Genomic DNA, 17185 nt, shown 5'->3' with positions numbered 1-17185 from the left:
CATGCTTAGACTAATTAATCATACACTTGGAATCGCAGTAACACATTGCTTCGAAAATGTATATTTCTCATGTTTCAAATGTTTAGTTCAGCTGTGAATTGTGGAGACAGACCAAGAGTGGTGTAACACTCTTCTTGTTTCATGTCTTAGGACACAGTATTACTGCAAATCAAAACATAGTCTAGCTAACGTAATATGAGCTCTTGTTTGATTCCATGCATGCACGGTCAGCACACCATGATCATTTGGAGCAGTCGAAGTAGGCAAACAAATATAGGCTGTCTTCACTCTTGCTAAACTTGTCTGAGACTTCATTTCATCTGAGCATTACACATTCTACTAAAAATTTTAGGAATATATCAATTGAAAGCTACTTGAATGAACACTGATTTTTCCCAACACACACTCGTGACAATTTGTAACTATTTCATGTCTTTGGACCTTCATATTTGTATTTTTCTTTAAAAAAAAAAGAAAATCATGTTTCTGTATGAATCACAACATGAATTCACAAAAATATCACCTCGTAGTTATTTTATCTCATGAGACTGGGTTGATTTTTCCTGGGAGAAATAGACTGGAATAGAATAGAAATAGACATGGAAAATGTTCTAATATATTGTAGGCCTACATATATTTTTTGAGTCACTCCAGTATTATTTATTTATTTAGCTTAATGATAAACCTTTTCTCAATGGAACCCTGTCAGTTCTGAAAACTTACTTTATAAGATATAGTGTATTTGTGGTGTTGACAATATTAGATTTGCATTTTTTTTTTTTTCTTAAAAAAGGGCCCATATATTTTCATTGGAAATTTTTTTTTCATGATTCATATTTAAATTGTGTGATTAACCTGTCAAACAAAAATATAATCCGCTGTTCTGTATATTGTAAAATATATAATAAATGTTACCTGAAATCAAATAAAATAAATAAGCTAGTTCCAATACAAACTTTTTCATTTTATTTAAATACATTTTATTACATTATCATTTTAATTAAATTATGTACTAAAACAACTGTAATAACAATTAAAAGCTATAAAAATAGCTATAAAAGCTATATAAACATAAATCCTTTACATTCCTCAAAGCTTGAGAACAGCTGTTGGAAACTAAAGATGGTAAATATACCAGATAACTTAAGACACTTTGCCTATCACTATGTTTGTCTGATCTACTTACTGCTGACAGACACAAATGGCTTCTATGTGGCAACAACCAGCCCAAACCTAATGGGAGAACCTCTAGGGACCTCAGAAGTGGCTTATTTATTGACACCAAGCCCAATCACTGGTGTGACCATGGTCAACCTCAAATAAATGTCCTGACAGAGCCATTGCATGACTCTGCTTGCAAGGCAGATGTATTAATATTCCCCGGACACACACTGCTGCTGTACAGATGCACACTATCCTAACCCTAATTCAAAAAGGGACGGGGTGTGGAGGTGAGAGCCACGGCCAACTGGATTGGTCCGAGTCCCACAAGGTCACGGGGCTGGTATTCAGCAAAGCAGGCGTATAAATTTAGCTTCATGAAAAGCCATGGATTATGTCTTGGGACTCTCAGATTTCGTCTTCAGAGGAGTGGTTGTGATGACCACCCCTCAGGTGTTAAGAGGTGGGAGATATTTCAGTGACACTGCACTCACTCACACCGTCCTTCTCGGTCGCTTCTCCTCTCCGTCTACACTGCATTCAACGGAGAGCTGGATTTTGGATTTATTATTAAGAACTGAGGCTTGAGGACTTAGGAGAGATGTGTGGGGTGTGAGAAAGACCTTTGAACTACGGACTAAACACAGGATTCAGTGTGCAATAAATTGGAAGTAGTATCATGGATGCATTAGCTTTAGAGGCAAAAGGGGCTAAGAGTGAAAATGGAGGAGCTCCTGCTCCGGCATCCTCCAAACCCAGACCAAAACCCCCCAAAAAACCGAAACGAATTGTTTACTTTGAGGTGGAGATACTAGATGTCAAAACCCGGGAAAAACTACTGCTTCTGGATAAGGTATGTGCTTTTTAATGTGTTTTGCAAACTTATACCATACAGATGACAAACCACATTATCCTGCTGAAAAAAAAAAAAAAAACACACAGGTGAAACCAGCCTAAGCTGTTTGGCTGATTTTAGCTGGTCTTCCAGCCTGTTCACAGCTGGGGTTTTAACTATTTCTTTAGCTGATCAATTGGGTCTTAGCAGGTTAGGACCAACCAGCTGAACACCAGCTAAAACCAGCTACCAGCTTAAACTAGCTAAAACCAGCTAACAGCTTATGCTGGTTTTAGCTGCCCCCCCCCCCCTCTATGACTCTAGATGTTGTCTTTAATTAAAATAGTACATTTAATTACTGTGTTTACACTTTCAGGCTGAACATAATACAGAGAAGTAAAGAAATCATCTGTAATCATCAGCTGTTATAGATGACAGATAGCTAACAGTAATGCGAGAACAACTAATGCACATGCTGTAACTTTGTAATAATAAAGCGGTCACTATCAGGCAGGTTCTGCATTACTTGCTTTTGGAACATGAGAACCTCTTCTGAGCTTCCAGGAATACCTATGTGAGATCCATTGCTTAGACATGCATGTCGAGAATAGAGTGAACCTGATTTATGACTGCATGAGGTGGAAAACTGCAAAGAGTAACACTGTATATATTGCATATATATATTGTGTATTTACATGTATTATAATTGCAAAACAGAATGTGAATATTTAGCAGCTGTCTATCCTTCTGCAGGTAGAACCAACGTCCACTATTTTGGACATTAAGTCTTTGTTCCACAAATCAAGTAAGTTCTGCTCAGTGCTAAAGACGCTGTGAAACCGCAAAGCCTTTCTTTAAATAGCTTTCTACAAGGAAGATGATAAGTTGATGACATAGAAATAATGGTTTTAGCAAAGTCTTACATGTCAGGCTTCAATTTTCACAGATCCACACTGGTATCCTGCCAGACAGTCTTTATGCCTGGACCCAAGTCAGTATATCTTTAAACTTAGTAACATACATGAGTAATATGTTAATGTTGTTTATTTACAACATAGCATTGACGCAAGTGACTTGCACTGCTGTTTATTTATTTCAAAACAGTTTAAAAAAAAATCGATGTACTAATATAACTAACCTCTGCATGATCCTCTGCATCCAATCTCCAGATCTGGTTCACCAACACCAGCTCATCCAAACCTGTAAAGTTAAGACTGTTATTCGCTGAAATACCTCTGCAGTGCTTTATTGACCATATACTCACCTGCTCTCCAATTGAAATTAGTTGGTGTCCATATCCTTTTTTAAGCCACTATGTATGTGAAGAGAACATTAATCGTTGTGTTATATTGTTGATTTCAGAAGGGAAACCCTTAAGAGATGAGGAAATCCTTCAGGAGCTCCCTGTGGGAACAACCGCAACCTTCTACTTCAGAGACCTGGGATCCCAGATTGCCTGGGGAACTGTGAGTGTTTTGCCCAGCACACAAAATACAACTGAAACAATCATCACATATAGAAGCGGCTCTCAACCTTTACTCCAAGGCCCAATTTACAAAAAGAAAAGAAAAAAACTAGAGGTGACAATATATTAACCCATCTTAATTTTAATTAGAGGCAAAAACCAAGCAAAAATATACAATTTGGTACAGTTGCTTATATTTATATGGCCAGAAAATAAGTTGAAATTCTGTTATTTTTTAAGATTTATTTTTGGGATGTTGCTTTTTATTACAATAGCACAGTGTAGAGTAGACAAGAAGCAAAGTGGTTGAGAAAGAGAGAAAGAGAGAGAGAGAGAGAGAGAGAGAGAGAGAGTGGGATTGGGAAAGGTCATCGAGTAGGGATTCGAACTTGGGACAAATTTTTGTTCTTTTGTTAGATGAACAAATAAATATTGTATCATTTTTGATACTCCCATTTAAACAATGATTTTACTAAAACATGTATGTATAATCAAGTAAAGTCCAGTAAGTTTTCATCTTGAAATTACTAATAATATAAAAGTTATTACATTTACCTAATAAAAATCTGAAAAAATATAAAATATACAGCAAAAAGACACGTGTGCCATGACTTGAAAGTGGACGTTTTTACAATTTAACTAAATTTAGCTAAAATTTTACTTATCAGACAACATTGAGGATCTACTGTAGTAGACTGCGTACAACAGGTGGTTTTCAGGAACGTTTTGATAATATTGATTATTTTATAAGCCTTAGAAATTTGCATAGGCCTATTAAATATGCAGAAGGCCTCTGGTCAAGAACCACTGAAAGAAACATATGCAAGCTCAGGTGCACACAAATACACATGAACCATTCTCAGAAAATGCTGGGTGAGTTCCCATAAATTACAGATAATAAACAGGATACTGAAGTATCACATTGACCCAAAATTGAAAATGAGAATTCCATCTAAAACACAAAAGGTCTTCTGAACAGTAAGATAACTGACTCCACTGGAAATCTTTTTTTGGTGGAAAAGAGCAGCCTGGACATTCTACTATAAATGAATAACTTCTCTAACTCTAAGTGTTCCAGAGAACAAAGAAGTTAATATGCGGTCACATCTGTGCAATTAGTAGCATTTTACAATGGCTTTGAACATGACTCATCAGAATTTAGCTTCAGTATTATAATCTTTCATTGGCATGTTATAGGCCGTTTGGTTCGGCTGCATCTATGTAAAAGTCAGATCAGTGGCTGTACAGTGTGTGCAAAGGCCTCTGGTTCAGTTTTCTCTCACCTCCCCACTACTCAGTCCTCTTTCTCAGAACTTGTAATCTCTCTGGCACCGTTTCCCCACAGGTGTTGATCCCGTTCACCTTCTGCATGCGTAGCCCCCTTTGCCCACTCCTGTCCTGACTCCCACAGGGCAGAGATGTTGTCAGCACATGGGAGGTATACACTATACTTCACTTTACAGAATTAAAATGTGTTTGTGAATGTGTGTTTGCAGGTGTTCCTAATCGAGTGCATTGGACCACTTGTCATATATCTGCTGTTTTATTTTCGACTGCCTTTAATCTACGCTCCCAAGCATGAGTTCACCGCCAGTAAGCATTTGGTTGTGCAGTAAGTATCATGAAGAAGAGTGCCATCATATCTGATTTTTCTTTTAGTCTATTGGATCCAGTCCAGACAGTGGGAACAGTGTCTCCTAACACCTGACCTACTGGTTAACCAAGAAACTGGCCCAGGAGTGTATTTTGGGAATTATGTTGAAAAGCATTTGATTGATGTGTCTCAGGAATATACTTTTATTTGATGATCTGGTACTAAACTAAACTTGCTGAACTGAGCTTCTGTCTATTCTCCACAGTATTGCCTGTGTGTGTCATTCCTTCCACTATGTGAAGCGAATCTTGGAGACGTTGTTTGTCCATCGCTTCTCCCACGGCACCATGCCATTTCGCAACATTTTTAAAGTGAGGATGCCTCGCAATTGTGTTTTTCGGTGTAATTTATATTCATATACATTCCAGAAGGCAACAGTGTGTGACTGATAGGCTACATGTTAGGATTTATTTAGTTTTTTTTAGCAAGTTCAGTAATGGGAAAAAAAAAAATGTATGTGGCTTGGAGATTTGGAGGTCATCTATACTCCTAAATGTGAAAAATAAACATCAAGCAGACATAATTTCAAATATAGACCTTCACGTCCAGGAAAACAATCAAAGAATATCGATGACTCGTAGACAATCAAATGCAAATAAATAATATTCATGGCTATTGATGCATGTTTAATTAAACAATGCATCGAGAGGAAAGAACAACACTCATTCAACAGTTTTTAGGAGCATTTTAGGAGCATTTCACTTTATGAAGATTAGATCAGATACAGTTGATAAAAATGCAAAAACTGTATTTCAGTTAAAAAGAATCAAACAGTTATGTTGCAAACAGGGAGTCTGTAAATCACACGTGATTCTTTCTTTAACAGAACTGTTCCTATTACTGGTGCTCTGCTGCATGGATGGCTTATTACATCAATCACCCTCTCTACACACCGCCATGTATGTAACATCTCACTCAAATGCTCTGCACCATGCTTAAATGATTATTTTACGTTAAATGCATTGAACTGTTGTTCTTAAAGCCAGTCTCTTTACATGCAGATTATGGGGAGAAGCAGGTGAAGGCAGCGCTGGGAATCTTTCTCGTAAGCACATTGATGGCACTGACTTCTGTAATGTGTCATGTATTTGTCTCATCAGCGTTCTTTACTTACTGATTTGTGATTTTTGCAGTTCTGTCAACTTGGCAGCTTCTCGATTCACATGGCTCTGCGCAATCTCAAACTACCTGGTAAAATCTATAAGATAAATCACAAATCTCAAACCAGCTACTCTGGCTTTGTTTATGTAACACATTAAATTGTTCTTTATGAAGGCTGTAAGACGAAGAAGATTCCTTATCCAACCAAAAATCCTTTTACGTGGATATTTGCACTTGTTTCATGCCCAAACTACACATATGAGGTGAGACCCATGACTTATTGCAGTGTGAGTGATTCCATGTCTTTATAGAGTTTTGCATTTTTGTAGGCTGACACTGTCTGGTTCTCTTGACAAAAACCCATTGGGATTTTCCATTGGCTTTTGGATTACTGCAGAAAATATTCTCAGAGACCAACAAAAGCGTATGATTCTTACACATTTTGTTCATCATGATAATCCTCACATATGAAAGCAGATTTGATGCATTTTAAAGCCTAAATACAGTCGGCAGAAGTAAAAAAGCTTAACATAGGCTATAAACAAACTGGAGCATGGTCATGACTTAAGTGTCAACACTATTAAATAAATAGTTCACCCAAAAATGAAAAATTGGTGAAAATGTACTCACCCCTAAAGCCATCCAAGATAGAGATGAGTTTGTTTCTTCTTTGGAACAGATTTGGTTAAGTTTATCATTATATCACTTGCTCTCCAATGGATCCTGTGCAGTGAATGGGTGCCGTCAGAATGAGAGTCCAAACAGCTGATAAAAAGAAAACAAAACTCAACAACAATTCTTTGTCTTTATTTAAAAACAAATTCCCTGAAAATCTAATTTATAATAGTTTGAAAAATTGTGATTATAAACACAGTGAGGCTGGACTAGTCTTTACCTGTTCGGTGTGATGACATTCAAAGGTGCTCTACATAATTTTTTGATGCCACTGAAGCAAAAAAAATAAATAAAAAATACACTGTTTGCAGATATTAAAGAAACATAAGTCTGCATGTTTCTCCGAAAAACAATGTTATAGCCAATTGATCCATTTTGAAATGTGTGTTCCGTGTCGGAATGTCAGTTTTTGTTTTGGTCTGTGTGATTCCGCCCACTGCCAGTTTACCCAATAGGTATTTTGACACCCTGGGTTGCCATTTGGCTGAAAACACAGCGCTTTGCAGTCAATGGAAGTCAGTAAACCAACTGGGTCAGAGATTGCAGATTCTACCTAACCTAAATTAAATTAAATTACATTTAAACATGGATTAATCAACTTATTAACTTTACAGTGTAAAGCTCGCCGCCTTCCGTTGTCATTTGCGCTCGTGTTCTCAATCTAGAAACCCTCACGAGTGTCGAGTCTGAGGACGAGGGAGAAAGAGAAACAATATTTTGAATTTGGACTGCAGTACCCATTTCAACCGCTAGCTGTCAATGTTACATACTGCAAAGGCAGCCTCTGTAGTCCCATTTAGCCACTTAACGTCACCAAACGCTTAAAAAAAACATTACAAAGCGCTTAAAAATATATTCACAAGGGGTTTTACTTAAACGGGTAAATAAGCTTGTGTGAACCACAGACCTTATTTCATGCATTTCACCAAAAAAGCCATAGACTTTAGACAATGGAACCAGAAGAGCTACAAATTCTAACTCGTTTCCAGATTTTGGCCTACAAAAATCCCTGCAGCACTTGACAATAATGTGTCCCTTGTGAACTGGTCCTGTAATGAAATGCCGACCCCTGCTGGTCTCATTGAGTAAATAACAGACATTGAAGCTGCACTGTGTTGCTGTATTTCTGTAGCTGGGATCTTGGCTTGGTTTCACCATCATGACCCAGTGTGTCCCCGTGTTGTTCTTCACTGTGGTGGGATTCGTACAGATGACAGTTTGGGCCAAAGGAAAGCATCGCAGCTACCTGAAGGACTTCAAAGGGTATCCCACACTGCGCTCCCCTATCCTACCTTTCATCCTATAGCAGGAAAATACAACACTAAAAATAATCAATAGAGGATTTTTTAAAAATCATATAAGGCAGAGTTTTGCTAGCTTATATATATATAAAGCAAGTCTTAATATATATCAATGTATGAAATAACTAGTAAATTATGAGATACTGTAATGTTGTATTTGTCAAGTAAAGCCATTCTATTTTAATAATTATAAATTAAATATATATTGTATTGGTCATATACATGAATATAGAAAATTGTGCAAAATTATGGAAATAAAAAGATACTGAATTAGCAGACAAAGTACCACAACCTAGAAATAAAAGTGACTTTTTTTGTCTGGGAGCTTCTTTCTTTATGAGATGTGACTAAAGAAATGCTGTGAATTAAAGGTCAATTCTGTTCCTTTATTTCGATTTTTTCTGTTCCTTTATTTTATTTAATTATTTCTTCAAAAATGACTGAAGCTAATCACACACACACGGCCAAAAATATCGGCACCCTTGCAATTCTGTCAGAAAATGCAACCCTTCTCTCAGAAAATTGTTGCTGTTGCAAATGTTTTGGTACTCAAATGTTTATTTGTTTTTTTGTTTGCATTGGAACAAAAAAAAAAAAAAAAAAACAGAAGAACTAACCCAAAATAATGCACTGGACAAAATTATTGGCACCCTTAACTTAATATTTAGTAGCACCCCTTTGGAAAAAATAAGTGAAATCAGTCGCTTCCTGTAACCATGAATGAGTTTCTTACACCTCTCTACTGGAATCTTGGACCACTCTTCTTTTGCAAACTGCTCCAGGTCTTTCAGATTTGAAGGATGCCTTCTCCCAACTGCTGTTTTGAGATCTCTCCACAGGTGTTCTATGGGATTCAGATCTGGACTCATTGCTGGCCATTTCAGATCTCTCCAGCGCTTTGTTTGTAACCATTTCTGAGTGCTTTTTGAAGTACGCTCTCCCAGAAGGATTGTGGTTTTGTCACATAAGTTTTGGCAAACTCCAGTCTTGCTTTTTTATGCCTTTGTGTCAGCAGTGGTGTCCTCCTGGGTCTCCTACCATAGTGTCTCTTTTCATTCAGATGGCGACGGATACCGCGAGCGGACACTGTTGTACCCTGTGTCTGCAGATCAGCTTGAATTTGTTTGGAAGTTAATCGGGGTTCTTTATCCACCATTCGAACAATCCTTCGTTGTAATTTTTCATTAATTTTGCTCTTCCGTCCACGTCCAGGGAGGTTAGCTACAGTCTGCCATGGGCTGTAAACCTCTTGATGATATTGCACACAGTGGACACAGGAACATTAAGATCTCTGGAGATGGACTTGTAGCCTTGAGATCGTCCATGTTTTTCCACAATTTTTTCCCTTAAATCCACAGACAACTCTTCACACTTCTTTCTTTTCTCCATGCTCAGTGTGACACAACATAAAGGTTGAGTCAACTTTGGTTGCAAGTGTGATTACTATATTGCCCACACCTGTTACTTGCCACAGGTGTGTCTAAATACAAATTACAGGAGCATCACATGCTTGAAATTGTACTTTTCTTCTGTTTTTTTTTTTTGTTGTGTGTGTGTTGTTGCAGTGCAAACAAAAACAATAAGCACGCGAATACCAAAACACTTGCAACTGCAACAATTTTCTGAGAAGTGTTGCATTTTCTGACAGAATTGCAAGGGTGCCGATATTTTTGGCCACGACTTTTTATATACACTAATAATCTTATATACACACATATACATATATATATTTATTTTTTTTCCCACTTGGATGAATCGGATGAAACTTCTTCAAAATTCTTTCAGGTTATGTTACATTTTGCATTAGAAATTAAGTCTGGTATTCATTCTTGCTAAATTACAAAATCCTTTTTTGAATCACAATCATCTATGCTTTCTATCTTACTATGAAAGCCAATATGAACGCTTCTCTCAGAAGCTTCTCTCTTCTCGCTTCCAGGCTGTGCAGTGCTGGAATCAAAGCATCAGTAACTCACTCCATATCTCTGCTTGGCAGGCAAAATGCATAACAGAAAAAAATTGATGCCACAAATGCAGTTTCAGATTCTGAAACTGGAATTTATTTCCTAACTTTGCATGTTCGTTTTAAGACTGCTGTAAAACTTCGCTGAACATCGTACATTTCATAGGACAAGAACAATGTTTATATAATATTGTGACAATATTATACAGAAGGACAAAACACTGGCGAATGAAAAGCTCCACCGTAGAAAAACAAAACAAAAAACACTTCTACTAAGATGAATGGTCCCGTCAGCCCTGCGACGGATGGATAGTAGGACACCGTCAGAACAGAAGAACAGACTGCAGGGCTGAATCATGCGGCATGTCCTCACACGGAAGAAGAGAAGATAAGCTGAGGAGGATTGTGCAAATCAAGTCTTAAAGAGTTAATGTTTCCCCTCATTTTGTGGCCAGCGCTCTAAGCCAGGAGAATTTCAGTCTGTTTTCGCTGAAAACACAAACACTATGAGAAGAGACGGCTGTCGTCCTGAAAGTGGCTTCTCTGCAGCACCTTCACATGATTCTCATAGATTTTAAGTGCAGGGCCGAGTCTGATCGACAGACCAGTCAACACGTCACTGCGCTGCATCAGCAGTAGGGACTTCCCATCTATTTCCTGTTGGAAGTGAAGATACGAAGGTGTAAATACTTTTACTCAGCAAGGACACAGAAAATTGATCAAAAGTGACAGTAAAGACATTGATAGTGTTACAAAAAAAAACAAATGTAGATTTCAGATAAATGCTGTTCTTTTGTACTTTCTATTCATCAAATGTCCTGAAAAAAAAAGTGTCACAGTTTCCACAAAAAAATGAAAGCAGCACAATTGTTTTCATCATTGATAATAATTGCTTTAGTAGCAAATCAGCCTATTAGAATGAATTCTGAAGGATCATGTGATGCTGAAGACTCGAGAAATGATGCTGAAAATTCAGCTTTGATCACAGGAATAGATTACATTGTAAAATATATTCCAACATAAAACAGTAAGCATAAGATTGTATACTTGTTTAGATTTTAAATTCTTAGCCAACTTATTTACATAATTATGGCCATCTGATTGCAAGTAATAACTCTTGATAAAAGTAGTTAAGTATCTCAAGGTTTGTTTGAAAATCACCATATAACTCGTATTGATTTTTTTTTTTTTGAGAAAAAAAGTGACACTTTTAGTCAGATCTCAAGAAGTTGGATTTCCTTGTTTTTGGAAAAAAAAGTTCAGGATCCAGTAACATTTTTATTATCATAATGTGTAAAGATGTTTTGCTTTTTTTTTTGTCGTTGTTTTTTTAAATTCCCATTATTGTATTCCTAATGCTGTTATTCTATAGCAACTCTTGATACAGGAAAGCTTTTTTTCCTTTTACTACAGTGTTCCCGCACCTTGAATTACCACAGCTTTTCCACTCATTTGTGAGTGCAGAATAAGTCCTTAGTCCTTATTGAATAAATATTCACTACAGAAATTTCATTTATTTACATTAACTTTACCTGGCCTGGAAATAACAATTTACAATAGTTTTTTCCAGGGCCATTTGGAAGCCTAAAATCAGCATAAATTAAAGAAATGTCCTGCACATTATCTTTGGCATGAAAATATCATCTTTTGCATAGTAAAATTAAGATTTCATTTTCGCTAGGCAAAATTATTTTTCATGTATTTCTTTAGGCTTTAGGTTCAAAAGAAAAAAAAAAAAAAAGATGTGAAATCACTGCGCTCAAGCAATACTTCAGGTGCATAGATCAATAAAAATGAAAAAAAAGCAGGATCCGCACTCACTAGTATACTTCCTAAACATTTGTAGAAATTTTTTATTATACAAAAAGCACAAGAATCGATCAATAGATTTCTTAGACAGGTTTTGTTTACTACAGTACTAACCTGTGTCCTGAAAGCCAGCGCCTGCTCAGGGAAGCCCACAGACGTGAAGTAACTGGCCACATCAGCCACGCTCCAAAGCAAAGGGTCCTGCCCGATTTCTTTCTTTACCACATCACTGAGAATGCCCAAAAACAGATTAAAGCCTCAGTTTATGAGCAACTCATTCCAGACTTTTACATATCACAACAACAATATATAATCCAATGGTGTGAGTTTGACGGCACATTGCAAAGTGTTTGTTGCTACAGAAATGACACAGCTTAAATTTTAAGCTTTATTACCAAAGACACAAAGAAAATGTTGCCTTTTACTCACTTTCCATTATTCGTCCCTCCATTGTTAACAGTTTCTTCCTCTGTTGTGCTCTTGGTGCACATTTCACCTGAGAAAGCAGAGTTTCAAATAAAAATCCAGTGAGTTGGCAGATACGATGTGAAATTTAAAGAGCACAGGCAGAATCCTCACCCTCCTCAACAGGATCAGGCACAGCGTGAGGCCCTCCGTCTGACATCAGCGCCTCGTCCTGATGACAGACAGACACAATATGACGCAGAGGAACTCGACAGATGTGCTGTGATTGGAGGCGCAGGGCGGACATGCTTACCGGCGTGGCTGTGCAGTGTGACAGCAGCGGATCAGGGGTGAGCAGCCCCTCCTCGACTTGAGGAGTGGAGAGACAGATGGCCGCTGGCTGCTGCACGAGCGCCACAGATCCTGTGGGTTACAACGACAGATACTGCAGACTCAAATCTTTTACACATTTACCGACTGTTTTTGCAGAAATCTTGACTTCTTCTGATGAAGGTCTGTCACTCTCAAGAGTGATTAAACTATTCAACTCCTTGACATGCATTGCAATGCCTCAATTTGGCAGAAAATGAATGAAATAAGAACAGGAATTGCAACAGGCTGATGGGTGCAAAAATTTTACCGTCAAAATCTGTGCTTGTTTGTCTCTTTAGACTTACTTTTCTAAAAAAATCAGTGAGAAAAAGATGTATATTCAAGAAAGACAGATTGTTCTGCCTCCGCTTGATTATTTTATTAGTCACTCAAGTGTAGGAGAGCTCAAAAAAAATAAATAAATAAGGTTACACATTCATCTTGGAACATCTGCGACAGGGATAAAATAAGTTATGCTTATTTATAAATAAATAGATGAATAAAAATTGTCCACTGGTAAATATTTCGCAATATTTGACATTTTCCTATACTGCAGAAAAAAAAAATCCATACTTTTAAATGACCATTTGGACATACGCCATTTGCCATTCTTAAGATCAAAAGAATGAATGCAAATTGGGCAATCTGTTGCATTATTTGTGGATGCTTGGTCTTATTTCCCATTTTTTTCCACAAAAAACACTTAACATGAGAAGGGAGTCAATATGTCACATCCATAATTCTGAGCCAAAATAAATTTTTCTCTTGCTATTATTAATACTTCATATTTCCAACTGATCTTTTCTAAATCATTTATTTATGACCAAGTTCATCATTCTTTTATCACTTGGTCTCAACTTTCCAACCTGTTTGCTTCCAAACCGCACAAGAGCAATGTGGCTGTGTGAGCAATTCTTTCATGTCAGTGCGGGAGATGAAATTAAAGTTTATAGGCTAAAGATTTAATAATAATGTTAAATATTACTCCGTATTAGGGCTGCACGATACTGCAGATGTGCATATTGCAATATGCATATCGCACTGGTTTGCGATAAATGAATGATTTAATACTTAAATTGATCAAAGTTTCAGGACAACGCGCAACTGGCACATGAATGTTAATGTAATATGTGTGCGAGTATGTTGTTTATTTTAATTACTATCTCAATTCAAATGCTGGTTAGTTTGGCGTTTTATCTTGAGAAGTTAATTCAAAAAATAACCAACAGGACTTAAGTACCTGTGTCTTGCTGGGCTGCTGGCTGTATGTGCTCAGGTAGAGTGTAAGTGCTGTCGGTGTCCTGCCTCAGAGCATCGTGGGTAGGAGAGTTCTTTGAGGACACAGGTGAGGGAACAGGCTGACTGGTGTTACTGCTGGTGATGGGACTCATGCTGATGCCCGAGTCAGCGGTGCTCTGAGCACACATGGCATCCAGACTGCTCTCATCCCCCTCCTCATCCATACTGCTATCCATTCCCGCTGTCGTGGACATCTCATCCTAAAAAGATTGCAGCACTATCACCATCATCATTTTTAAGCAGATGCTTTGATCACTGCCAGTACTGCATAGAAACTAACGCAACATGAGGATTCAACAAAATGCATCATGTGTGCCATTTGGAAAAAATAAAATATATATATATATATATATATATATATATATATATATATCACAGATTCTTCTAAAATATACTGGTTTCAACATTGATAATAATCATAGATGTGTCTTGAGCAGCAAATCAATATATTCAAAGGATTTCTGAAGGATCATGTGACACTGAAGAGTAATAATGCTGAAATTTCAGATTTGCATCACAGGAATAAGTTACATTTCAATATATATTCAAATAAAAAGTTATTTTAAATTGTAATAATATTTGGAAATATTATTATTGTTTTTACTATTTTCCAAATAAATACAGCCTTGGTGAGCATAAGAGAACTCTTTCAAAAACATTAATATATATATATATATATATATGCTTATCACCTCCAAATGTTTAAACGATAGTGTATAAATAAGCATATACTGTTTTAAAATAATACTGAACCCTGAATATAGATTAAAACCCCTTTACTTTGATTACAAGCAGCATATTTTTACAACTACAAGGTTTTAACTCAAGCCCAATATTGCAAAAAATGCTTTTCTCTGGCAGTGGCTTAAAACATCTGATTTTAAAGTAGCAATTTTTTCATGAATTTATCCTTTAAACTAAAATTCTAGTACGGTCATAGTTTTTCGCTGTTAAACGACTGAACACAAGAAGAATGACTGAGTCAACTATATAATGAATGCAGATTTGAATGGCTAATTTTGAAAGGTTGAACATGGACAAGAACGTTTTACATAATATCCCCAAAAGTTGTTGTGCGTTTTAAATCTTGCAGTTTGTTTTCTCCATTTGCTGTTTTACTTATTTTTGTTTGTATTTAATGGCACACTCCCATTATGTTAACTTAATCCCTTTGCCAACATGGCCTGCTACTGGTTCACTGAACCGTCCGGTGCAATAACGCTGGAAATGTTCAAAAGCCCAGGAATGTTTCCACTAAAAAGCATGACAAACACCAATATGATGGGAAGAAGAAAACATCTACATCATTAGCACGCAAACAGGGGCTTGAACAGGACTTTATAAGGATTAGCAATAACATACCAGCATTTCACATTTAAATGAACATATTTCGACAGCTACACTTTGTGATTACGCTCAATCCGTCGCTCTGCACAACTAGATTATCATCGACTCGAGCTTCAGTATCTAAAGGCCGCGCGCAGTTTATTCAGTCGGGAGTGAGCCAGAAATTCCTCTTCGCCCGTTCTTTCGTACGCTTTGAACCCCGGGTTTGGTCGGCACAGTGGTGTTAGGAACGTTACAAACACATCGAAATAACTTAATCATACAGTATGAGGAACATTACGGAGAGAGTTCGCTGAACGGAGGCGCGCTGAACTCAGACTCGCGCGCTGTGAACGAAGCAGGCGGGCTCATGAATATTAAGTTACGTCAGGTTCGCCAGCGCCCCTGAGAGAAAAGCGTGGTGCGTTCATGTATATTAATGAGACACGCCACTGGCGAAGTTCACGCAGCCTAGTTAATATTCATGAACCCGCCCCGCTTCGCTCCGAGGCGCGCTGCCTGCCTGAGACAAGCGCGTCCCAAAGCAAGCCAATGTTAAACGTGGCTAAAGCAGACATTTTCTCCCTTAAAACACATCCTAAACTAACGTTCACCTTTGTTCACGTGTTAACCCGCGATTAATAAGTACGCCAAGTTCACGAGCCGCACTGACGACTTCGGTCGCACTTCGCGTGCACGGACATAAAGGATCATCCAGCAGCGCGTCTAATGACTTGCGCTTCAGTGATCCCTATAAATTGTCGTATCGACTCGGTCACGACATGCACAAGCGCAAAAAAATCAGTCTCTCGCTAGTACCTTAAATAATCGCTAATGCAATTGTCTCCGGTGTCGCTCCTTGTGCGAAATGCGTCAGTCGGCTGATCCGTGATGTTTTTGGTGACTTTCCCCCGCCGTGCAAAAGCGAGTTTGGATTAATTGACAAGGATTGCATCGCGAAAGTTGACTTAACGTTACCGGACTCATCCAGCGCATCGTCTGCGCTCACTCAAAAACTCGCTCCGAAAGATTTGGACCTCGCAGATCGAGCGCTTCCATTGTTGGCGATTTTCCGACGCTCGTGAAGGATCGCGCCGCTCCCCGTCTGCGCCAGTCCGCGCGCGCGTCTCTCTGTGTGCGCGTTTGCACTTGCTTTCACGTTTGCATACGCCAGAGCACTTCAACTAGTGATAAAAACACAAATACTTCACATTCCGCGTCTCGTTTTTTGCCGGAGCGCAGCCGCTTCTCGGTTCACTTACTTCCATATCCTCCATGTGATCCTCATCCACGGGACCCAGAGCGCTGTCGCCGGTGCTCCAGTCCGCGAGAGAAGGCTGTTTCACCGCACACTTGCTCTGCTCGGTTTTTCTCCTGCCTCTTAGCACCTTTGCCGCGTTGCGATAGGAAACCGAGCCTTTATAGTTGACTTTGAGCACCGTTTGCTCCTCTATCAGTTTCTCTAGTTCTGACCGGGTTCGGTCCCAATCCGAGCCGTGTCGTCTTTTGACCATCCTGCAAATTCTGTCCAGGTCCGGTCGCGCTTTCCTCGACCTCAGCGAGTCTATGGAGCCCAGGATCCATTCGCGGTACGGCTCAGACATTATTCCTAATGGGCTTCAAGCTTGATAGAGTGGATGAAGTGCGTCAGTGTTGCCTTCGACGTGACGCTCGCAGTCTTTCGAGCCGCGGCGCGAGCGCGCTGGAGGAAAAAAAACGGAAACATACTGTACGCGTGCGTTGATCGCATTGAGCGCTTTTAAGGTAGAATGCGCGAGATGCGCGGCCCGCCGCTAGGAGATTTAAGGAGGCGTTGCTC

General features: G+C 38.4%; 2 protein-coding genes across 3 annotated transcripts; one reads left to right on the top strand and one right to left on the bottom strand.

The window, feature by feature from the left end:
- Positions 1–1543: 1543 nt before the first annotated feature.
- tecra (trans-2,3-enoyl-CoA reductase a) lies at positions 1544–8557 on the top strand. The gene is made up of 11 exons (XM_058770783.1): positions 1544–2014; positions 2750–2801; positions 2943–2987; positions 3359–3462; positions 4958–5073; positions 5321–5426; positions 5942–6014; positions 6117–6160; positions 6249–6306; positions 6391–6479; positions 8024–8557. Exons 1-11 carry the CDS (start codon positions 1841–1843, stop codon positions 8195–8197), a joined length of 1035 nt encoding a protein of 344 aa, XP_058626766.1. The 5' UTR covers positions 1544–1840; the 3' UTR covers positions 8198–8557.
- Positions 8558–10229: 1672 nt separating this feature from the next.
- samd1a (sterile alpha motif domain containing 1a) lies at positions 10230–17143 on the bottom strand. Of its 2 annotated transcripts, none has more exons than XM_058771841.1 (7): positions 16629–17143; positions 13982–14240; positions 12683–12792; positions 12544–12601; positions 12394–12460; positions 12079–12193; positions 10230–10812 (listed from the first exon to the last, which is right to left on the bottom strand). In XM_058771841.1, the coding sequence occupies exons 1-7, from the start codon at positions 16968–16970 to the stop codon at positions 10660–10662; spliced, it is 1104 nt and encodes a 367-aa protein (XP_058627824.1). In that variant the 5' UTR covers positions 16971–17143; the 3' UTR covers positions 10230–10659. The 2 variants fall into 2 exon arrangements, with proteins under 2 accessions (XP_058627824.1, XP_058627825.1); XM_058771842.1 differs by lacking the exon at positions 16629–17143 and adding an exon at positions 15403–15661.
- Positions 17144–17185: the final 42 nt, after the last annotated feature.

This window comes from Onychostoma macrolepis, chromosome 03 (genome assembly GCF_012432095.1).
Source record: "Onychostoma macrolepis isolate SWU-2019 chromosome 03, ASM1243209v1, whole genome shotgun sequence".
In the NCBI taxonomy this organism is placed as follows: domain Eukaryota; kingdom Metazoa; phylum Chordata; class Actinopteri; order Cypriniformes; family Cyprinidae; genus Onychostoma; species Onychostoma macrolepis.
This window is presented reverse-complemented; position numbering and strand designations above follow the sequence as displayed.

Bases quoted from the DNA above. Each gene is read 5' to 3' on its own strand.
- tecra (XM_058770783.1), top strand. From the start codon at position 1,841: ATGGATGCATTAGCTTTAGAGGCAAAAGGGGCTAAGAGTGAAAATGGA. The intron at 2,015-2,749 runs GTATGTGCTTTT...ATCCTTCTGCAG, and splicing joins AACTACTGCTTCTGGATAAG to GTAGAACCAACGTCCACTAT. The intron at 6,307-6,390 runs GTAAAATCTATA...TTCTTTATGAAG, and splicing joins GCGCAATCTCAAACTACCTG to GCTGTAAGACGAAGAAGATT.
- samd1a (XM_058771841.1), bottom strand. From the start codon at position 16,970: ATGTCTGAGCCGTACCGCGAATGGATCCTGGGCTCCATAGACTCGCTG. The intron at 12,793-13,981 runs GTACTTAAGTCC...TGTAACCCACAG, and splicing joins AGCAGCCCAGCAAGACACAG to GATCTGTGGCGCTCGTGCAG. The intron at 10,813-12,078 runs GTTAGTACTGTA...CACTTCCAACAG, and splicing joins CGCTGGCTTTCAGGACACAG to GAAATAGATGGGAAGTCCCT.